General features: G+C 37.1%; 1 protein-coding gene across 1 annotated transcript in view; it reads right to left on the bottom strand.

Annotated features, from left to right (window-relative positions):
- Window positions 1-25,749, bottom strand: part of LOC121327741 (solute carrier family 2, facilitated glucose transporter member 9-like) — a 136,143-nt gene that overhangs the window by 67,356 nt on the left and 43,038 nt on the right. Inside the window, exon 6 of the mRNA XM_041271954.1 lies at window positions 16,405-16,537. Within this exon, the coding sequence (XP_041127888.1) occupies window positions 16,405-16,537 (133 nt within the window). The remainder of the gene's footprint in view (window positions 1-16,404; window positions 16,538-25,749) is intronic.

The following is a 25,749-nucleotide window of genomic DNA, read 5'->3' as shown; positions in this document are numbered from 1 at the left end:
ATATATATATATATATATATATATATATATATATATATATATATATATATAGTTTTGCCAAATTGCACTTTGTATTTTTTTCATTATGAAAGTTTGTTTATTTTTTCATACCATTAATTTTTATAACGGAAAAGTGACCTATATTTTATTTTTGTAACAATTAGTGTGTAACTCACCCAGAAAACACTGATTTTTTTGTTTGTTTGAATTAACATTTCATCAACACAACAGGTTACCTGTATTTAGTTTTGATGTTTTATAAATGAGTATGACATCACCTTGGTGCCCCTGGGTTGGATTTGTATTTTGCCTTTCTGCCCCCTAGAACTGCCTTGGTGTCCCAGAATTTTCACGCCCAACGAAGGCAATATTGCCTTGCCCTTCATAACCTTAACTTCATGTCCTGAACATGCATTTATCACAATTATCATTTTGGCCACCTTTGTGTTCTATTGTATTTTGTGATTCATCCATCAAACTCCTTCCAAACATTAAGACCTGGCCATTTTTTATCCTGTAATGTTTTCAGTTATTTTGGCATCATCACTTTAGTACCTCAACTAATGTACCAAAGACACATAGTCTTGTCATAAATATACGATGCAACTGTGTGTATCTTGCAAAAAAAAAAGTTTTTATAAAAGACCATATTTGCCACTGTCCTGTAAATTCAGTAAATTAAAAACTGATGTGATAACAGTCGCTTTATACTGTCCTTTTATTCTAAAATCTAATTTATTTTCAAAATACACGTCCTTTAAATGGTGATATTAAACTTAAATTAAGCTTAAATTAAATTACACTTAAATTAAACTTGAATTAAACTTAAATTAAGCTCTATACAAGAAGTGAGCATGAAAAATACAGATCATTGCCTGTCTGATGATGTGGGGTCCCACTTTAAGGCTCATTGTAAATTGAGGCAGATTTAAAACACTTATGAACAAGTATGTCAGTAACACACCCACCACCACGGAAGGACATTCAGAATTGAATCTCTCAGTATGATGAAAAAGACTGACGGCCATGACATATATCAATAATATGTACAGAATGGTACAGAGTAAGAATTTGCAATTACATTTTTTATCACAATTCGATAAGTGACTCTCAAGATGCAACAATATAACTGTGACATAAATATGATAGAGATGGATGAACAGACAGACAGAAAGCTTCATATTATCACCAGAGTTGTCGTACTCTCAACAGCTTTTCTAAGCAATGTTAATATCCAGTTTCACGACAACTGGATTAACGGTTCCCCACATATATTCAAAAATGTGAAATGTACGTGAAATCCGTAATGGGGGAATATGAGGATGATATTTTCAGATAACTAGCCTATAGCTATGGCCAAAGGTTTTGTTTCACCCTATATACAGTAGATGCTGGTTATTAGAAACCCTGATAAAAACAACTTTTGGTTATTAACAACATTTTCCAGGAACCAATCCCATCCCATAGACTTTAATATTAACAGAATTCTCATATTTGCAACTGCACACTGCTTATTGACAACTGTATTACTAGTTGCCAATGCTGCAGAGAGCACTTGCATGATTTATGCCCATACTTCATGCAGCTTTTATAACACACTAACTTCACAACTGCATATTTCTGGCAGACTAAGGCAGAACTGTGGCGTTGAAACTGGCTACGAAGTGGTACGCAAAACTGAGATGGATTTTCAGCGGGAGGTGGTACATTATAAAAAGCAGACAATGTTGGACAATTTCTTATTTTCAATTTGTGTTCTTTAGAATTGATTGCAAGTAAAACACATATTTTATGTTTGCTTTACTCATTGTAAGGTCAATTGTACATCGTGTAATACTATTTAAGCCTGCTCCCTTTTTTTTTGTTTGTTTTACACATGCGTGAAGTAAACAGTTCTATGTTTGGCTATTTCGTGTTTCTCATGTAATTTTTTTAACACGGTAACATTTAAAAATATGTATTTCAGTGCCATATTTGTATGACTACAGTATATATCGTTCTATATAAATACACTTAAAAACTGGAGCTTTTCGCTTATTGGCAACTTTCAGTTTTGCTGGGAACCGAGAGGTTGTTAATAAGCGGCATCTACTGTAATTCACTAATTTTGCTTCATAAATTTGCTTCAAATGAAACCTACTGAATAATGTCCTGTTATGGCTACAGGAGACTTTTGTGATATCATTGTTTTTGTTTCTTTGATTGCATGATGTTGAATAAAAGATCAATATTATATCAATTTTTTAAAAAATTATCTCTCAATCCTAAAATTCTAAGTGACGCAAAACTTAAAGTCATAGCTGTACTTCAGAAAACAGACAGTACAAGTCTTATACAGTACATGTTTAAAATAAATGAACAATGCTGTCACATACCGTAATCCCTCCCGCTGCTACAGCTTTTTAATTTCTGGTCAAGATCAATACTGCTAACATCAATAATTAGTATGCTTAAAGAGCAAGAGGCCACAAATGTCATTTTGCAGTTTTTTTTTTTTCTTTCCCTACCTTTTTCCTTTTCATATGACCTGGGAAAGTGTTTTGAACTATTCTGAAGAACCCAAGCAACTTATCTAAGAATCCTTGCAAATCAGATTCTAAGAATACAACACAGATTTGGCAGTACATTTGACTGCATGAACTTATTGTCATATTAACACAAATAAATTGACTTACTTATTGTGAACAGGCCAGGGACCAGGTGGCTGCAGCAGCGGGCAAAGGTCCGCTACTGTGGACCGGCGCAGCGAAGTCCAATCACCCAGGGAGAGCGAAGCAGTGACCAGGGTGAGCACAAGCGATGTGTGGGAGCAGCTCAGCGACGTCTTGGTACTTGGGGAGAGCGGAGTAGGGGACCAGTGGAGGAACTGTGGATGGTTCTGCAGACTCCTGGGCTCCAGGTCTAGTCCAGGGAGGTCTAGGCAGACCAGCAGGGTGTCCAGGAGCAAGGGGCAAGGGACCATACCTGGCAGCGCCAGACTGAATCGCTGAGGTGGTGGTCGGGGCTGTGGTGGAGGTGGGTTCCTCACTTCCTTCCCCTCGTCTGTTGCCAGCACCGGTACCTCTCTCTCCTTCGTCCATGGCTCCTCCCTTCTGGGCTCTGGCGCCAGCGGCTCCTCCCCTCTGGGCTCTGGCAGCGGCGACTCCTCCCCTCTGGGCTCTGGAGCAGCCGGGCTTCTCCCTCAGGTGCCGGAGACAGCCGGGTCTTCTCCCTCTGGCGCTGGAGACAGCTAGGCATTCTCCCTCAGGCGCTGGAGACACTGGGCCTTCACCCTCAGGCACTGGAGACAGCGGGCTTCTCCCTCAGGCCCTGGTACTTCCAGTTCCGGTGTTGACCTCACCCAACTCTCGAACAATAAACTGCAGCGCAGTTGGTTCCGGCTCTGGAAGTCCCCATTCCACTCTCCACTGACAAAATGAAGTACTGGCAACTGCTGGCAACTCAATTGATAAGCTTGCAAAACATTTTAAAGCGTTTTACCAAGTCATGAGGAAAAAAAAAAAGAACAAAACCCCAATACAATTAAATATTCAAGCAACTAATAGGTGGTATTGGATTTAGCTTTTCAGTGAAAAAAGGTTAAGTTCCATAGATGTACAAGAGTTTCAGCTAACTCTTAATTGTAAAATGCATCTCCAGAGAATAACATTTCCTCTGCTGGAAAAATAAGTCAAAGCTAACTCGATTTAGTGCTGCATTCTAAGGGCAAGTGTTCCTTGCAGTATTTAAACCTTGGAAACAAGCCAGACGCTACATTGCTGTATTGTTAATCGATGTTCAATTTGCATAAGTAAATGAGATACTGCAATTCTGCAGATTGCTATTTTATTTTTAATTCCACGTCATACTGTGACAATGAACAGAGATGATATTAATGCAAATTATCATTTGCAAGATGACACATACTCCAGCCAAAGGATCCTGCTACCTAGAAATTGAAATGCACACTGAATTTCTAGTCCCATAGCAATGTCTCTCAAAAGTAATTTACTGTATTGACAGAGAAAAAAAACGACAACGTAAGATGCTTAAGATACAAAAATCACGGACATGTTTATTAAACATTTAAACATTTTGCAATTTGTACATCGTAATGTTTTCAAGATGTCTGTACTTTATAGCATTAAAAATAAAAACATGAATATCAGTAGTGATGATTTTATATATATATATATATATATATATATATATATATATATATATATATATATATATATATATATATAATGATAGATGGGCTTTAATGAGTTACAGGAAAATAATTAGATCTCAGGTTTTGGTGACATCATAAATTACGAGACTGAAGGTCGACTAATTTATAAACTGTCACAGAAACCCTAGATGGAATTGTTTTCCTGTAACTCACTGAAGATTATTTTTTATAATACATGGATACCCTTGTAATGCTAACATTAAAGAACACGAGGTTCAGCAGTACAGTTGGGATTTTTTAAACGTAGTGCTTCAGTGCTGTAAAGATGTTCTATGTCATTATTCGTTAGTGCTTCAGCTTTATCTGGATGATTGCTTTTACATTGTTTTAATTTGCCGTTCCTTTCCATCTTCTCTGAGATACGAATGTACCAGCTTTACATCTTTTTTTTTTTTGTTTGTTTTTAACGAATGGGTCAAGTATATTTTCCTGTAGAGGAATTATCACTTTTTGATGTCACTACTGTGGTATTATGCCTTTTTTTTGAATAGCTCAGTATGCAAATATAGCCTTCATTCATGTATTATTAAACAATATATCTCTTGTTCAGGAATAACTTTTCAAATGAAATAGTGTTTTGACATAAAGAGATGTCTCTATATGGCTAAATGAGCCTCCAACACTGCTGCTGCCTGACAGCTCCATGGTGTTTGAAACTCTACAGACAGCGCCTTTGTGAGTGAAACAGAGATGCAAGGAACACTGGATAGTCATAATGATTTAGATCCAAAGGATCTAATGCCTGAAACCATTTTTAAATGGAGACCTCACAACAGGGAAGCAGTTGATCGTGAGTGGTTTCTGTACTCATCTTCAAAAGCCTGTGTGTTTTGTTTTGTGTGCAAGTTGTTTTCCTCGAGGAAAGGTGCATTGTTTTGATGACTAGAAACATGCTGCAGTCAGACAGGCACAGCATGAACAATAATCCTCAGAGCGTGAACAATCCGCAGAGCGTGAACAATCAACAGAACATGAACAATCAACAGAGCATGAACAGTAATCCCCAGAGCGTGAACAATCAGCAGTGTGCGAACAATCCGCAGAGCATGAACAATCAACAGATCAAGAACAATGCCCAGAGCACGAACAATCAACGGAGCAGGAACAATCAGCAGAGCGTGAACAATGCCCAGAGCGTGAACAATCAGTAAAGCATGATCAATCAACAGAACATGAACAATCAACAGAGCATGAACAATCATTTGAGCATGAACAATTTGCACAGCAGGAACAATCAACATATGTGAATAATCAGCAGAGCATGAACAATGTCAAGAGTGTGAACAAAGAGCAGAGCATGAAATGTTCGTGCTCTGCGGGTTGTTCATGCCCTGGGCATTGTTCGTGTGGATTGTTAATGCTCTGCAGATTGTTAATGCTCTGCGGATTGTTCATGCTCTGCTGATTGTTCATGCTCTGGGGATTATTATTCATGCTCTGTTGATTGTTCATGCTCTGTTGATTGTTCACACTCTGTTGATTGTTTGTGCTCTGCTGATTGTTCGTGCTCTGCTGATTGTTCGTGCTCTGCTGATTGTTCATGATCTGTTGATTGTTCGTGCTCTGCTGATTGTTCACGATCTGTTGATTGTTAGTGCTCTGCTGATTGTTCACGATCTGTTCGTTGTTCATACTCTGCTGATTATTCATGCTCTGTTGATTGTTTGTGCTCTGCTGATTGTTCATGCCCTGGGCATTGTTCCTGCTCTGTTGATTGTTCACGCTCTGTTGATTGTTCACGCTCTGCGAATTGTTCATGCTCTGGGCATTGTTCCTGCTCTGGGCATTGTTCACGCTGTGCTGATTGTTCATGCTCTGCTAATTGTTCATTCTCTGTTGATTGTTCATGCTCTGTTGATTGTTCACGCTCTGTTGATTGTTCGTGCTCTGCTGATTGTTCACAATCTGTTGATTGTTCGTGCTCTGCTGATTGTTCACAATCTGTTCATTGTTCGTGCTCTGCTGATTGTTCACAATCTGTTGATTGTTCGTGCTCTGCTGATTGTTCATACTCTGCTGATTGTTCGTGCTCTGCTGATTGTTCACAATCTGTTCATTGTTCATGTTCTGCTGATTGTTCGTGCTCTGCTGATTGTTCAGGCTCTGCAGATTGTTCATGCTGTGAGCATTGTTCATGCTGTGAGCATTGTTCATGCTCTGGGCATTGTTCGTGCTCTGCTGTTGTTCATGCTCTGTTGATTGCTCATGCTCTTTTGATTGTTCATGCTCTGGGCATTGTTCATGCTCTGTTGATTATTCATGCTCTGCTGATTGTTCATGCTCTGCTGATTGTAAATGCTCTGTGGATTGTTCGTACTGCCGCAATGAGTGGGACATTTACTATGTCAATTTATTGAAGCCCTGGCAGGCAAGGGAGGCCTTATTTATAGCCCCAGGCGAGGTAGATGATGATTTTGGACCTTGTATAGAGGCCCCTAGCACACAGAGCATTCCGATGGGGGAACAGTTACTTTCAGATCAGAAAAGATATCTGCGTGAGTTAATTGAGGAGTTCAAGGATGTTTTTTTTCTGACTTACCGGGCAGGACTAATCTTGTTGAATATGACATTATCACTCCCCCAAGTACCACGGTTCGAGAGAGACCCTATCAGATCCCGGAAAGTCGATGAAGTGGCATTAGCAAAAAGGTGTGGGCGATGCTCAAATTTTGGGAGATTGAGCCTTCCAGGAGCGAGTGAGAAGTCCAATTGTGATAGTTGACAAAAAGGATGACACCAACCCCATGCCTCGGGTCAACGAGCTTCTTGACAGATTGGGAACGGCAAGGTTCATCTTGATTTTGGACTTGACAAAGGGATACTGGCAGATCCCCTTAACCCACAGATCACGTGAGAAAACTACATTTTCTACCCCTGTTGGTCTGTTTCATTTCACAACCATGGCGTTTGGGGTACATGGTGCGCCCACTGCCTTTAAGAGACTAATGGACCAGGTTTTATGCCCACATCATGAATATGCGAGCCGACCGTACCTCGTAAACCGAGAGCATTTGTCTAGGTCACAGCGATCCTGCAGTCCGGCTAAGGGTAGCCCGATGAAACACCTGGCAAGAGCATTTGGCTAGGGTCACAGCCGTCCTGCAGTCGCTAAGGGTAGCCCGATTGACAGTCAATTTGGGTAAATGTACATTTGCCAAAGTAGAAACACAATATTTGGGATTTATTATAGGAGATGGGCAGGTGAAACCCGTCGCCACCACCAAAGTCCAGGCTTTGATAGATGCGGCAATCCCAAAAACCAAGTCCCAGATGAGGTCTCTTTTGGGGTTGGCCGATGATTTATCTCCAAGAACGCCACAGTGGTCAACCCTCTAGTGAACCTCACTAAAAACAGCGCACCAAATTCAATTAAATGGGCAGGGGAATGTCAGGGGGCATTTGATACTATTAAGCAAAAGCTCTGCCAAGCCCCCACCCTTGTCACATCAGATTTTGATAAGGCCTCATCCTCCACACTGACACTTTGGATGTTGGTCTGGGGGCAGTCTTGTCCCAGCAGGTTGATGGAGTAGAACACCCCATCCTCTACATAAGTAAAAATATACTCCCTTGGGAGCGTAACTAGTCCGTCATAGAGAAGGAATGTCTGGCCATTAACTCTTTGCGGCCTAATGTCGGACCAGGTCCAACATTATGATTTTCCCTTTCCAGTCCCATGTCAGACCCTGTCCGACATCATTGAAAAGACGTAAAGCACAGGTCTCTAGTCATTTTTATAATCCGGAAAAAGCAGAGAAAAGCATTCAATGGCCGACCAATAGGAGCTGAATGAAACCGAAAAAAGGGCATGCAAGCAATAGCCCTAGCAACTGCACCACACAGAGACAAGCAGACATAAACAAAGGAGGTAGCTGCTTCCGCATCCAGCGCTCAAAGAATATCACGGACATTTGCAGAGCTTTTTGAGATGTTATAGTAATAAAATAATGACTTGGATCGCATTATTGAGGAGTTGGGTGATAAAACTAGTGATCAGGAGATGATTTATCAGTATGTACTTCTATAAAGAGGTACGTGAAAAACACTTGGCTGGCTGGAGATGAAGTATTGATGTCGTTAGCATTGAAATGCCCTTTGAACCAGTTTTACTCCGAAAAAATTAAACAGCGGGTGTAAAATAAACACCGTGTGTGAAAATAAATTGGACCTGACGTGCCTGACAGGCACTGAATAAATGGACTGCAAAGGGTTAAATGGGCCACTCAGACCTTACACTACTAGTTATTGGGACATTAATTCAATTTCATCACTGACCATGCCCCACTCAGATGGTTAAGCACAATGAAGGATAGAAAAGATTAACTTGTGGTATCTGGCGCTGCAATCCATTATGTATTTTATGACACAACATGCAGGGAAAGATCATCAAAATGAAGATTACTTTTCCTGGGAGGGGGGCGTAATGGGGAAAGTAGATTCAGCCGAGTGTTCCTTCGGCTCCACTCTGAGCGGTGGGATACGTAACAGAGAAGGAATTAATCCTAGTCACCATCTCCCTACTGTGAGGGCTCTGTATAACAGGAACAGAGTGCCTCTAGAATTAAAACATTATTGCAGCCAAAATGGCACTAGTTCAATGGTTCTAAAAAAAATTCTGTAGGGCTTGCATCCTTTAAGTTTTGATTGATGCCTTCTCAGCAAGGAAGTACAGTATTCTACAGACAGAGGAACTAGTCAATTAGGAACCTGTTCTGTATCAATCTTTTTTTATATACTGTTACCAATTATAACAGTGAGGGGGGAGTACCATAACAGTATGAGGAACCATATTACCCGTTGAAGATTAATGAAACTGTCAGTTTAAGCCTGTAGTACACGCCTGATGCTCAAAACCATATTAATTGTCCTAAAGTGTGACCTTAATACTGCTTCCCTAATGACACCAGCAGAATGCTTGATTTTAAATGTATTGCAGTTTAATTTATTAAGAGCACTTAGGATTAGCTATATTGTTTGACTAGTGATAAGCGTTAAATACTCTGATAAAGATATTTCAATGATTTTTTTTTTTTTTAAATAATGTATCAAAGGAAAATTCGAAAGGACAAAACAAAACAAAATTTTTTTTTTTTTTTTTTTGCATTATTGTACCGGTGCACAGGCTTGCCCTACAGTGGGGAACCACAATGTAATTTAATGTCCGACTGGGGACTAGTTTGTTGTCGGAGGCCAAATTGATGTGGGAGTTCTCAGTGCATTCATAAGCCCGACCCCTAAAGGCCAATATAACACAATAACAGAGGCAGATGTAACCAAGACAAGCAAGGCACAAGGACAGAACCACAGGTTAAAAGAGGGACTGGAAAGTATCCTGCAGAAGACAGTGTGAGAGAAATATTAGGATGGCTTGCAACTTCTAAATCAGTCAGTTTGCAAAAAAAGAAATTCCAGTTGTCACTCCACCATTAGCTTTCACATTAACTTTCCTGAACATATAACAATATGTATACGGACTGCTTCTGAGATATTAGCATAATTTGGAATGAATTTCACGAGGAAACCACAAGTTTGGGTTATGGAGCTATTGCAGCACACCTGAGCAGTAATTACTGCACTCTTTGATGCGATGACACAGCGCCGGTCTCAATTCTTGGCTAAGTTCAGTGTGCTGGTTTCGCAAGTGCTGCATCATGAATTTAAGCTCTGCATCTGCTGTCCTTAAGTTGGATTCTCGTCACACAATAGTCTCGTATCTTGTAAAGTGCTTTGTGATGGTGGTCCACTATGAAAGGCGCTATATAAAAATAAAAATTTTATTAAATTAATTAATGTCCTGTTCAAGTGAAATTCCATGCTGTAAAAGTATCTCTTTTAACAATTTGATACAGGATCCTGCCGGCATACTGCCCGTAATGCGAACCAGACCGAGACTCCAGTATTGTTCTCTCCATTCCAGCACACATGCACATTGACTTTCATGTATCTTCTATTACATAGTGAAGTCCACTCATCAGAAGTCAAGCTGATCCTTGCATCCTCTTTTTCATAGTTAAAATTTCCTGCATTACAGAGCTCCTTACTTTCTTGCTGTAGTCAACAATCATGTTACGAATTGTTGTTTCTGATGTCTGTAGTTCAAAACCTTTTGCTTGAATTGCTTCCCGTAGATCAGGCGAGGAAGGGTTAAAGGGTAGACCATTACACAATGTCATATGAGCTAGGGTAGCAACCAAAGACGTGTTTTTTTTTCTTTGAAAGTAGTCAGTTAACTTTGTCATCTTTACCAAATTTGATGTAGCTGTGCTGGTCGATATCTGTGCTGCATCGTCATCATTTTCAGTCCTCCTCTTTTTCATTAAGTCAATATTGTGCGTTGATTTAAGGTGGGAGAGCAGCCCCTTTGTTGATCCACCAGATGTTTTTAAAATCTTTAAGCAAGTTCGGCATTTCACCGATTGCCCAGATGGCATTCCTGTTATTTGGGGATTTGAAAACTGTATGGGATCCCGGAATTCGGGTTCCTGGGATCTCGGGATTGGATATGCTATCCTTAACTCCACTGACCACTAGGTGTCTCTCGATGTCACTATACTACAAGCCCCTGACAGAATCTATCACATCCGTACTTTCCACCTGTATGCAAGCATGATTTCAGTTGAGTGGATTTCCTCTCTGATATATGGTGGATGAAGCAGGCATCTGGCGATTGAATTGAATACTAATTGTGTGTGTATGTATATATATATATATATATATATATATATATATATATATATATATATATATATATATATATATATATATATATATATATATATATATGCTTTGGTAAACATAAATAACTCCTATACTTTGACGATTTTTGTTCTACTCATTAGGTGGAACTGCTTTTATTAACAGCAATAGCAGCTGGTTGAATTTGCTTTAGGTGTTGAAATGGATACATTTCTCACTTGCAAAAGAAAGATGAAGGAAGAAAACACAGAAAGTGCAAAATGACAGAAAGTTATAGATTTTTTATGTTGGCTTTAATAAAGATGTTTATATTGTTAGTTATTAATTAAATTGCAAACATTTTAAATGGCACACATACTTCTACTGAGATGGAAAGTAAATGATAAAATGATAAACATTTACAGTGCAGACTATTTTGTATTATTTATAATAACATTGCAGAATAGAAAGTGAATGTGAGTGTTTACAAAGAGATTCCCAAATACTGTCTTTTAATACTGTTTATCCAAAGAATTAAATAAACATTTTAAGAATTACTGTTTGGTATTACTGTATGTCCTAAACCAGAAGTGTGCCAGTCCTAAACTGTTGTGACATAAATTGTATATTAAATTAAAGTGAGAAAAATAAATGTGGTAATCAGATTATTCTGCCTTTATTGCAACTGTGGTACCATTCAGTAAACATTTTTAAAGGGGTACTTGAGCTGAAAACTCCAGACGAAAATAAATTAAATAGAGGAGGCTGTGAACGTTGCTCAGTCATGTTTGATGGGTAAGAAGCCCAGTTTCCCTAAACTTTTTCTGGGTCATTTACCAGATGTTACCACTCTTCTCTCCAGTATTATCTGATTTTTTGTAAGCATTGTCACCAACCATTTTTTCAAGCATGTCCTGTACCTGTAAATTCTACAATGTGTCACAAGGAAGTTGTGAAACCTTACAGAATGAAAAGGATTCAGAAACAATATGTGAAATTAAATTGTAATTTGTAAACAAAAATTAAATACAATTGATCGAAAATACTAGTGGTTAGTACTGTGTCACGAGTGACCCTAAAACCTGTCTTTCGTGCGATCACCTTTTTTGAGTGAAAGGTGTTGTGGCAGAGATGGATGGCTCTTTGGTAGAAAAAGCTTAATTTATTTGAAGTCTTCCCAATGATGATGGGAATGAGAATGTAGAGATGGGAGCACTGCTAACAAGACTGAAGTTTTTGCAGGTGTCAGACTTTTAAAGACTGTCATGCACACCTGTGGTGACAGATTCACTGGGAGCAGAAACTGACCCAAGACTGTCACCATTACTGGAAGCAGGCTGATCTTTGGGATAGTAATTGAACATTTGTGAAACAGCATGTGTGTTAAAATGTTGTAATAACTGTACTGTGTTTTAAAGAATATAAAGCCAGCAGAAATATAAAACAAATTGTTAAAACACATTGTTCAGAAAAAAAAAAGAAATTTATAATATGCTCTGTATTAACCTATAGTTATGTTAGAGGATTCTATATTGCTGTCTATTCTGTTATAATAGTAAAAAAAAAATTATTGGTTCTTTGTAAGTCTCAGTAAAAAGGGAGCTCAGTTGGGGTCACGCCGACCAAAAAACACCTGTGAAATGAGCTACGCTTTTCCTTGTCTGAGCTGCCAGTGCCAAGGCTTATAACCTTGAGGAGAAAGGCAGAAGCGAGCATCTCATTTAATTAACTCAAATGATCAGTCAAGACTCTTACTTAGAAAAAAGAAGTAAGCTTGCTCTGAAAGTAGTCTTTAAGCTAAACACAGGTATTCTAGAATAATTCAAACAGAATGTAAGTGTACATGTTTTATTATAACAGAATAATTGTTAAGTTTGAAAATAAGACAATATAGTGAAGACTGTATTTAATAACTTTAATATATAGTAGATTTAGTGAATATAAGAAATATAATTGATTGGTAACCTTGTCTTTGCCTGAAGCGAAGCACCATGTGTGGGAGCCTGGAGACACTCACTCTTGACAATTTAAGCTAGACTTACTGGTTAACAGTTTAAAATCCAAGGTTTCTATGATGATTGATATTTTTAAGAAATACCTTCTGGTACATGAAAGGGAGTATATGCTGAACTGTCTATGGCTTAATTAAATCATAAAAATTAGTGAAGACCTGGTAAAACTAGTGAGGGGGAGTAATAGCATAGGACCATGTTTAGATTTAGTAAGAATGCCATACGTCTGGTAAAATGTTTACACGTAATGATGAATGACCCTGGCAGGAAAGCAGATGGTCTGAAACTTGTCTGAACAGGATTTTTGAAACTAATTGGATTTACAGTTGCAGACTTAGAAGTTTGCTATGAACCTTCTGACAGCTTTGATCCAATATTACTTAGTTTATTGTTAAACCATATCTATACATGAAAAAAGCCAACCTACTAAAACTGATGTTTTTGGTGATAAAAGGGAAATATATTTTAACCCAAGTTGGAATAATTAAACCAAAGTTGATGTCATTTATTAAAAGATCTCTCTCTCTCTCTCTCTCTCTCTCTCTCTCTCTCTCTCTCTCTCTCTCTCTCTCTATATATATATATATATATATATATATATATATATATATATACATACTTGTATTGTGTATTCACTTGTATACTGTATTCAGGAACTCCCTGGTACCAAAAGAGAATAACATCAGATCAAAATTGGATTATGGGATGACGGTCAATTAATCTTATAGAAGGAGTTACCAACTATATTTGAAAATAATATTCACTTGAAGGACAGGAGCTGTCAATGCATATTCATTTTTAAGATTTAATTAAGACTTCTGACGTAAGAAGCAAAGCAAAAACTCTATAAAAACCGAGGTAAAATCCTAGTTAAGTATTGCTCAACTCGCAAACTACAAGTTGTGTGGTCCATGCGTGGTCTGAAGATCTCTGAAAAGCAGGTTGCTGTTTGGTTGTATTTAGAAGTCTCTGCTTTTGAAGACAGTTCTTGTTTTTACATTATATTCTATAACTACACTCCCATATTGAGGAAGGTAAGAACAATTTAGAATGTATATCTTATTTATATTGATGCATTGGTATAGGAATTAGATTTTAGCTTTGGATTGTCATATATTGGGTGTTTTAGGATTTAGCGTTGGGCGCTTTAGCGGTTTGCATGTCTAGCCTAAAGGCTGAGTATGTGTAACCATACCTGTATTACTGTGTTGAAGTATTAATGCTGTTAAACATGTAAAGGCACTGGAATGCCCAGACTGCCTATTGCTTGGGATTTGCTGTGGTCTGAAACCACCCAATCTATTTTTAAGCATTTAATAAACAGAAGGAGCACTAAAACTTCATTAAAACTTCAAATTAAATGAGTGTGATTTTCTTGATTAATAAAAGTTGTCTGGATACGTTGCAAACCTTCAGTGCATGAATAAAACTACTTACAGGAGTTTAAAACATCTCTGTCCTCCTTAAAAGTCTAACCCGAGATGCAGAGTGTGCTCAGAGCAATAAATGAAGTATGGGCAAATCTGACTAATGTGCAAAACTGCTTATGGAAACAATGGTCAAGTGTCTGTAGTTAATAGGAAATACATATGTATGCAATGGTTACTACAGACTGTGAACAATCCACATGTAGGCAAATTACTTGCAATTATATTTGTACTGTAATAAGGTTTGAAGTACATTTTCCACCACGTTATTCCTATAATGATTATTCACTGAGGTTCATTTAAATTTGTAACATTTCACAGTCCATTTTGTACATTTGACAACCATGTAATAATGTATTACTAAAATGATTACAGTGTGTTGCAGATATTACTCAATATAATTTAGCAAGTTACATACAATACTACTGTAAAACAGTACTGTTAGTAATAGACAGTATTTGACTCTATAATGGAATAAGAAGCTCCATCAGTTGTTGCATCAAGTTTGGGGAAAACAAATTAAACACATTATAACAAAATCATTATTTATAAACTATGACACTTAAACAGTCCTATAATATAAAATTAAAGATATTCTGATCGCCTAGGTTTCTTTTTCTGGACTAAAGAAATATAGGAAAATACCATTAAAGATTACCAGATAAAACTATAGTATAAAGAATTAAATCTATTTGCAACCTCAGAAAAAAACAACAGTTTGCATTTAAAGATGCAGGCTGAGTACATTTGTTAAACAGTGAGGATGTACCTTGCCTACTAATGGGCAGCTTTGCAGTCTGGCCAAGGTTTGGATTTATTTTTTATTAATTGCATTTTTTTTTAAATACACATTTGAAATATATTTGCACTTGTTTTCTACACCTATATTTCTATTTATATATTGTATTAGACATATATTTCTATTGATATATGTTATTATTGTGGCCTGTTTTTATTGATGAGTTCTTCTTGATTGTTACATATTGATCACATAATCATACTGTTCTTTTATAGGTATGCTTGCACTTTAGTTGACCTCTCCTTGTGCTCTGCATTTCTTTGCACAATTCAAGTCTTGTAACTTTGTGGAGAGGGGTAGTTATTTTATTTCTACCCTTTTATTGAAAAACAGCATTATATACACTGAGGCATGTAAATGGAATGAATTCCCTACATAGCATATACATTGTTTTAAATATGTGGTAGGGTCCCAAGATACAGCAGCTTTGTCTGTTCTTGTTTGAATCTGTACACTAGAACCACTTTAATAAGCATGCTGGTATTATTTCAAACTCAATGTTATAACCCAGTGATGTTACTTGAATGATCTAAACTGCCGTTTTTTTCCTCTTCAATAAACATCAGAGGGTCTTGCTGAATCAGAATGTGCTATTATGAAGAACGATTTCAGTTTCTATTTATAGACATCACATCCAGAAGGCAGCCAGAGATTAGAGCCAGTCAAAGAACCGTACAATAAAATACCATGCAGTATGTGTTCTCCAAGAAAAGAAAGAAAAAGATTGCGGTTTGTTTTAGTAAAATAATAGACATGTTACCTTTTTTAACAGCAACAAATAGCAATCTGTATTTAATATTATTTTATAATGTACTGTATGCAATTGTTTGACACACAGTTAGAAGCACAAAATCAACAAAATCCTTCTTTAATTACCGATGTCTATTTCATGAATGTCTATATTTTCTTTATTTTATGTTTTTGCCAAATGCTGTTTGCTAGTTTGTTCTGCTAATTAAAATACAGTGAGGCTATATATATATATATATATATATATATATATATATATATATATAGATATAGATAGATAGATAGATAGATAGATAGATAGATAGACACACAATTATAAATAAGTGACACAATGTGGGCTTGTTTTACTGTGTAATATTCTAATATATACAAAAATATATACTAAAGTTGTCTTTTAGTTTCTATTATGTAGAAAGAGTAAGGAAATAATACTGCAATACATGTGTCCACTGTGACCAGCAGCAGGGACTATTTGATGGTGGATGTAACTTTTGAAACAAAAAAAGACAAAAGATTTGGTTTGAGTACCTTTCTCTGCCCCAGCCACATCCTGTTTCTCCAGCAGCAGGTACCGGGGGCTCTCAGGAAGAAAGGGCAGTGTAAGCAGTTGCACTAAAGCTGGGACCATGGTGATGCCGAACATGTAATTCCATCTGGATTCCTTAAAAAAGAAATAGAATTGCAATTAATACTGCCCAGTCAGTCTCAAATGAAATTCAATGTACACAAACTGTTCCTAAGTGCGTCTTTAGCGGTTCCCCTTGTGCACTCACCAGGAGGTACTGTTTTAATTACAGCAAGGGGAAGGGGGTAGACTGGATACAGTGGAAAACACAAAGAAAATCAATTATTAAAAATACAAAAAAAAACAAAAAACATACCCTGTATTACAATGCTTCTATGGGGGTTTTCAAAAGGTTCTGCCAAAGAAATTATGTACAGTATCCAAATTATAAGTCCGGATCTCTATCAGCTATTAAAAGTCCTTAACATTGATCCTCTATGCTTAATTACCAACTGTATCGTGTCAGTGATATTTAAGGATTATACATAAATCATTTTAACCAGTAACAATTTTTGTGCAAACTGTTCACATAAACCATGGAAGTTTTTTTTTTTTTTTTTTTTTTTGTCTCCCAGTATATTTAATATCAGCTTGTATAAGGCTGCTGCTTCCTTTGCCCCAGTAGGTTAGTTGTCTAAATGTGAATGCCAGAATTAATATTTTAATACGTAAATTCAAACAAAAATCATAGTTGATAATCAATTGCTAGTACACCAGTCTGCTTTCTCAGAACACAGCACTGGTAAATCATGCGTAAAATCAGTTGCTGTGGAAATATTCCTTGTGCAAGGATTTGACACACACACCTAAAAAAAGAGCTGGATTTTAACAAATGATAGTTCATTCATGTCTGTTAAGAGACTTGCTCCTAGTTTTGGCAGTCAGTGGTGTCTACTCAATAGAATTCAATAGTGGTGGATCTAAATAGTACCACTGTTTAAATCTTTAAAGCTTCGTTTCATTCTATTTTTATATTTATTGTAAACGCTGGTGGTATTTAGTCTTTTTGACAATAGATAGACAGTTAAACAAACATATTCCTTGTGCATTGCAACACTGGAGGAAATAATAATTCCACAGACTAGGTATGAGAAAGAATTAAAAGGAATGCCCTATATTTAAATGATTAAAGTGACATTGGGATTTTTTAGAATTAAAAAAAAATAATAATAATTCCATTTCATTTTTGTATTTTTTGTACATTATGATTAAAGTGACATTTGTGTAAAGTTTGCGTCATTCATTTTAGGTTAAGGAAGAAGAAAAACATTAGTACAAAACAATATACATGATTGTTATGGCTTGTGATAATGAAGTTATTATGATGTTTGTATAACCTGCATGTAATATACTTTCTAACCGAGAGCAGTTGGCGGCTGTTGGAGACACTTGCTGCCAGTTTTAACTCACTAGGAACTTTCCTCACCAAATTATTTTGGCATCTTTATATTATGATTATAGTCCCTTCTAATATAATGTTTTGGCAATTCATCTCACAAGAAGAAATTGAGAAATTGGATTAAGCTCCTATCTTACCACAAAGCAGGATCATGAATTGAGATAAAAGTGACGGCAGGAGCATAGCTACACCTTTTAGAAGAGCACAAATCTATCTCATAATCAAGATCAGAGCCTATGTAAAAATCCCTGTAATACAACTGCCCTGTCTACAGTGTCAATGTACTTGAAGCTTATGCTATGAAGCAAAAAGCAGAAGAGATTTGTCATCTTTTCAGCAAAAAAAATAAAATAAAAATACTGATGGACTGTGACAGAGAGCAAGTGAATCCAACATAAATCTCCCTCTCAACCTGTGAGGAAGCTGTATAATAGGAACAGTGTGCCCCGGACTGGATGGGTTGGCAATCCATTCCAGGGAAAGTTGGAAGTTGGCCATCCAGAAAGTGGGCAGAGTCACAATATCAGAAGTCATCGCCTTAATGCGGTCAGCGATTTGGCAATTGCGGATTGGAGGAAAAACAATTGCACTCGCTACAGAAGTGGGCGTGACTGAAGGCATATCAGGGGCTGTGGCGAAGCGATCTGTTCCGTTGTTATGGTTACAGATGGATCGCTGAAGGAGTATACAGTTAACGTGAGTGTTTTGTGTTGTTTTGTCTGTCTAGTAATTATTGTGTTTGTCATTGTTAGATGACTAAACTATCCCGGGAGCTGTCTTAGAAGCCAGCACCAAACCCGGACTACACTTTACCACTGTGCTCGATAACTGTCTTTCACCACTTGCACATACAACACTCACTTTGGACTTGTGATCGTGTTTATTCATGTTTATTATTTCAGGAGTGAACCCTATGTTTTTTGACCGTGCAGTACACATTGTTGTGTAGTGCCAGTTATTATTATTTACTGTTGCCAACAAGCAACCCAGCCAAATAAAGAGCTGTTGGACCGTGAACTGTGTTATGTCTTTCATTGCTGTGCACTGCATTACCTCCACACCTACACATTGCAAACCACTTTGCCACATGGACCCAGTGAAGATGTGCTGTGGGTGTGGATAATAACTCTGTTGATCTTATTTAAGATATGAGTGCAAACAAGCACAAGAAAATGTATAGAGAGTCAAGCAGGACTAAAACTGAACCATAACACTTCTGGGCTCACTGTCATTGATCACAGCCTAGTTTGTTGGGAATTAATTTGAGACTGAAACCATATTATTATTTTGTACACTTCTATGGTGCAAGTAAAATTAGATTATTATATGAACTGTTGTGCTATGTTGCGTATGCGCTATGTTGGTCTCACAGATGCAGCTTTTTTAAAAATCACATGCTGTAGCAAACATGTATTTCCAATTTTAAATGATATATAATACCATGTTAGGTAAATGCCCCTCTTTCATGTGTTACCTGTTTCAATTCCTTGGTCATTTCACAGCATGTTACAGGCTGCAAAGCATGTCATCAAATAACGGAAGCAGACGGTTGGTTAATGAATGGATGGCATTGAAGGAGTGGAGAAAGGTTTACTCTCCAGGTAAAATTACATTTAAAGTATAAGACTACCTGAATGTAATGCAAACAAAGACATTCTTCTTTAACCAAGTATGGCACAAGATATACGTTTTAAAAATCAAAATGTTTGCTATCCTATGTGTTTCTACCAAAACTGCATTATGGACCTGCATAGAGAATGGAGGTGCACAACAAACATATTTTATTCCAGAACATATTGATCTTTTCCAAAGAGATACTGACAAGCGTATTTTAAGAGTAATATTTAAGTGGACGTGCTGGGGATTGAAGTGGCATCAAGCAGAGCTTAATATGCTATTTGTATGAAGTAGTCAGAAGCAGAGTTTAAGTTTGGCAGACAAGACTAACTGTCAATAAAAGTTAACCCATCCATTCATCCCGTGAAACTACAGCAGTACATGAACAACTGTATTAATTTAGTAGCATTGCACAACATGTTTTCAAAAATACATCAGCTCTTGAAGGTTTTTCACAATCAAACTTCAAACCTGCCTGGTCCTGTCTATATGCGTGACAGTTAAAAACAAACATGGTACACCTCTTCCAAAACTAACAGTAAAGGCCATTGCACAGTGGAGCCGATAACACATCCGAATTTAACGTGTGTCTAAACAAAAAAAAACATCCTGTGCATTCCCTATTGCACCTTGCACACCGAAGCCTTAATTGTATGCATGATGGTGACGTGTCAATTTTGGAATCGAAACAAGTTCAATATGATCCGATTTGACGTGCATTAAAAATGACATTGACCAATGAAAAACGACTGGGAAGACACGTGGGTTCTTGCAGTAGCCTGAACAAAATGGAAAATCTAATTGTGTGTGCCACCAAACAAAAATGACTTTATGATAAATCCAACAAAGACGTTATAAAAAAAAAGAACACATATGGAAAGACATTGCCGTGGACTTGGGCATGAATGATATGTATTATAAACCATGAAAACATGGATTTTGTGCAGTATAGGTTATTACAAGAATATACTTTATTTAAATTGTAGTCGAGGAAGTAAAGAAACAACAGCCTAACCTGGAGACACATATCAGAAAACGAACAGTGACAGGGCTTAACATTCAGAAAAGAGGGGCAGTACATGAAAGTGATGGAAAGCATTTTCGGTAGCTCATTGCTAGCTTCCCAACTTTTAGATATATATTTATTACAGCAGCGAGTTTGAAAAATTGAATATTGGTCCTTTGTTTCCTGATGCTGTGACAACCGTGTTGTGTAATATCATAACATTATCGTAGTCTAGTAGAAACATAATAATTAGCAAACGTTTTCCATCAGCGTCAAGTTTATACTACATTTAACATTTTTTGTGTTTAAAGTTATGTAAGAATTAACAGAATTCTATATATTTCTTATTAAAATACTGAAACTAGGTATATTTACTACAAAGCCTCTACTGAACATCATTGCTCTGAAGTACAATATTAATGCATCTAGTGTGCAATGCATTGACGGACGACTTTGACGGATGGCCTTAAGGGTATACAGTGAGACTATCATGATTGAAGACAGTGTAAATCAAGACACGCATTGGAAATGGTGACATGAACTGTTACACAGACCCATATATAATTTCCTCTTGGGTACAATTTTTACGAAATGTAAAAATCATCCAGTCTAAACCAAGACTTACTGCTGTACCTGTGATCAATCACATTGCTTTAACTCTTTTTTTCAATGAATGGATTTGGAATAGGTTAGTTGGTTGCAATCTGGACTACTGAACTACGTGCTCTGAATAGTGAAATACGGTTCTGTCATGTTCTTACGAAGCAGCACATAAACAACCTGTAAACTGCTACTTAATAATGTTACTAGAAATAATTGTAATAATTATACCTTTCATTACAGTCCTAGATGAACTGAGCGAAAGGAGAATAAAAATAAACAACAAACTGTTGGAGTAAGTTAATGAGATGATATTGTGAATAAAAGTCGAATTACATGTATCTGTTGCAGCATAAAATTATTTTCATTTCGGTTGCATAGTTACAGTGTGTGCTTTTTCTTTTAAAAAAAATATATATCTATACTAACCCGACCGGCACTCACGGTCGTTCGTTGCCCCTTTCAACGCAGACCCAGCATACAGAATGGAAGTTTCAAAGTGCTGACGCCCTATTTTTAATAAACACACAAAACATAAATAAACAAAACAAAACAAACACCTAGCTCCTTTGGCGCTCTTACTAACATTTGAGGCTGGTCCCTGACTAGCTCGTAGGACGGCTAAGCAGTTTACCAGACAAATACAACAAAATAAACCACACAGGTTTAACACAGTACGCACATTGTCTGTATGACTGCTTGGAAACAGAGCACCCTTTCTGCTTCCTTCTACTCAGCAGCCCCGAGCAGCCTAACTGCTCTCCTTAAATACCCTGCACCTGGCTCTAATTTACAATAATAGCCAGGTACAGGGGATAATTAACAATAAAATAATTAAGCAAAACATGCATTTGCATGTTTTCTGCAGGGAAGATATACACAGTGATCCCTCGCTATAACGCGGGTCTCAGGGGACACATAACAACACATTTCTGACTAAAATACAAAATAAAATCACTCCCTCTCTATAATGCACATATAGTGAACTTAAACTCAGGGTAGATGTTTAAGGAGGACAGAGATGTTTTAAACTCCTGTAAGTAGTTTTGTTCGTGCACTGCACTTGAAACTTATCCAAACAACTTTTAATAATCAAGAAAATCACACAGACTTATTTAATTTGAAGTATTAACGAATCAGAGTATTATTAGCACCCTGTCGGTTTATTAAATGCTTAATAATTAATCCAGTAGTTTACAGATTACTTTGAATCACACCTGGCAGGCAATCTGGGAGTTCCACTGCCTTCACAGGTATAACAGCATTAACACTTCAATACTTTTATGGTTATAACATGTTTTGCTCTTAGGCCATGCATGCAAAAAGCTAAAAACTCACACCGCTAAATCCTAAAGCATCCAATATATCACTCGCCACAGCTAAACATAAATCCTATACATTATAGCAATGCATCAATATAAAAGAGATATCAATTCAAAATAGTCCTTAAGTTCCAAAATATATATATATATATAATATATATATATATATATAACGGAAGTGTAGAATATATTGTAAGGACAGGAACAGCAATCAGCTTGATCAGAGATCTTCAGAGCGTGGATCATGTCAGTTTGTAATACCACTTGACTAGGATTTTACTTAGGTTTTTATAGAGTTTTTGCTTTGCTTTTTACATCAGTAGTTATAGTTAAATCTTAAACATTAATATGCCTTGACAGTTCATGTCCACCTCCCCTACATTTCCAAAATATGTGAGGTGAACTATGGAACTGATGTTATTCATTTTGGTACCAGGGAGTTCCTGAATACAGCATACAAGTGAATACAATACAAGTATATAGGGGTATAAAAGATTCCATACAGAGAGATGTGTTTTAATAAATATAATACCTACTCTGTTTAATTATTCCAACCTTGGTTTAAAATAAACTTCCCTTCTAATATCAAAAACATCCCCGTTGGGAGGCTGACTTTATTGCATGCACAGATGTGGTTTAACAATTAACAAAGTCATATTGAATAAAGGCTGGTTGACAGTTCATAGCAAATTTGTAAGTCTGTAATTAAAGATCTAATTATTTTCACTTAAATCCAAGCTATCAAAAGCATAGTCAAAATGTAACAGTCCATATTAGCTATTCAATGTTTTAAACTAAATGTGACCTCCTTTTCCTGTTCAGGCAAATTTTAGACCACCTGCTTTCCTGCCAAGGTCATCCATCGTTAACTGTAACTGTCATTCTTACTAAATCTAAATCTAAATATGGTCCTATGCTATTGCTCACCCTCACTTGTTTTACCAGGTCTTCATTTATTTCTATGATTTAATGAAGCTATAAACTGTTCACAATATACTCCCTTTCCTGTACCAGAAGGTATTTTTTTAAAAAGATTTTAAAATGCTGACCACTAGATCTAGATTCAATTGCCAAGAGTTACTTTCTCCAATTGCCCACGTCTGGTGCCGTTTCATTTCAAGCAAGCAAAGACAAGGTGACCAAAAACGAATTACATTATTTTTGATAGATCCTGCTATATACCTGACATGGCACTGGAATGTCTAGTTCAAAGTGATCCTTCCTCCTAATAAAGGGAACTTGAGACCGGCAGCATGCTGGCATGCTTTTAAGTAATGAAACCTCTACCCAAACTCCATACAATCCCTCTAATAATATTTTCTACTATTTACAAAGAATATTTAAACAATAATACAGAATAAAGAGTATATCGTAATTCATTTCTATGTAGTATATTTCAACAATTCATTCAGATTCTTCCATTTATGTCAAGCCAGTAGGCTCTGTTCCAGCAGAATTCGACTTCCCTTTCTGGTTCAAGCTCATCACATGTACAGACAATAGCCTTTACTTGATACCTGCAAGATATCAGGACACATCCAGCAGGGATACTATCTTACTGTGTGATCGGTTTCACACCTTGCGCATTCAACCTGTCTTATGTTATCCGGATCGATGTTCAGATGTGAAAATGACACTCCTTCTGGGCCATCACATTGGAATAGCATTTGACAATGTTTAACCATATGACAACAGGCAGGGCAGGGTTTTGGCCCTATTATTGACAACTCACCTTTGCATTTGCCACATCCACAGTTTACCAGGGACCTACCTATTCTCTTGATGCATTTCACGTTGCTCACAAAGGGTAACATTAAGAGAGATCCCTTCCATCCAGAGCACAGGTGTGGGCCAGAATTCACTATTTTTCATATCACTGGATTTCCAGCTAATCTTTTCATGTATATCATCAGTAGATAAATTCATAGTAGCTGAATCTGAGCCTAATGAAGAACCGGATACCAAAGCTTCAGATGCCTTCCAGTCAAAAGGATCTAGTTTCTTATAGCACAGGAAATATAGTCCAGAGCTGCCTGTGACAATTCCCACTCGTGGGATTATAATTAGCAGTTTAGCAGTTTTTAAACTATAAATAGCCTGGCTAAACAGTGGTCAGGAATTCAGTTCAAAGCGACAGACAACCAAACCAAGTTGAGAAGGAGAGCGGCTCAGGCGAGGGGAAGAGGGAATAGGCTCACCCCAGGTTTGGCTGCCAGAGTAGGGCTGAAGCGAAGCTGAAGTGTCTCGTTTCCCAGAGAAAGCTGCATCTCCTCTCATAGCAAAACTGTAACTACATTAGGAAAGCTAACCAGGTAATAGGGTTAATATTTATTTAGTTATAAAATGAATGCTGAATAAGATGTCTGTGTTATAAAGTGCCAGCACAGCTTTTCTTCAGTTCTGATACTGTACCTCTATATAATACTGCATTGGGTAATGTGTGATATGAGAATTTAATGAGATGCTACATAATACATAGGGGTGGAGTGCTACATAATTATCCAAGCATCATTACATTCTCATTTATCACACTACCACATGCAGTATTTTTTATAATCTCTGTTGAGCAATGTTTTTCCTGCCAGAGTTCAAAAGTTCTGTGTTGCTTGTTGTGGGGGCCCTTGGACGTGGGGGTCTCTGGAGGGTTTTCTTTATCAAGTAAACAATAGAGAATTGTGGAAATGTGTTGCTGTTTGAATTGTGGAGACGTGTTGTTGTTTGAATTGTGGAGATGTGTTGCTGTTTGAATTGTGGAGATGTGCTGCTGTTTGAATTGTGGAGATGTGTTGCTGTTTGAATTGAGGAGACATGTTGCTGTTTGAATTGTGGAGACGTGTTGCTGTTTGAATTGTGGAGATGTGTTGCTGTTTGAATTGTGGAGATGTGCTGCTGTTTGAATTGTGGAGATGTGTTGCTGTTTGAATTGTGGAGACGTGTTGCTGTTTGAATTGTGGAGACGTGTTGCTCTTTGACAGTTTGACAGCTTGCACTGGGGTAGCACTCTGTTTCTGGTATTAATGAGCGCATGTTTGCCATATCACATGGCCACTCACCAGATAATATATACAAATGCATACTTCCATCTAGAAAACAAACTAGACACTAATAAAAATCTAATTGTTTCATTTGGTTCATCTGTTTCCATGCCTGCCCCAAGGGGTGTGGAGTGGTTCTCTTTCACAATATTTGTGTGCCACCTTTAAATTATAGCTCTTAGCCAACATTGTATCATCTGCAATATTATGTATGGATATTGTAATGTGATTTTTCTGCATAATTTGTGTCGCATTCAGGTTTCTGAAAAGTTGTGAATCAAAACATCATGCTATTAATATTCAGAGAATCTAAATTCAGCCTACATTAT

This window comes from Polyodon spathula, chromosome 1 (genome assembly GCF_017654505.1).
Source record: "Polyodon spathula isolate WHYD16114869_AA chromosome 1, ASM1765450v1, whole genome shotgun sequence".
NCBI classification, from domain to species: Eukaryota; Metazoa; Chordata; class Actinopteri; order Acipenseriformes; family Polyodontidae; genus Polyodon; species Polyodon spathula.
Note: the sequence above shows the minus strand (reverse complement) of the source record. Positions and strands in the feature narration are given on the sequence as shown.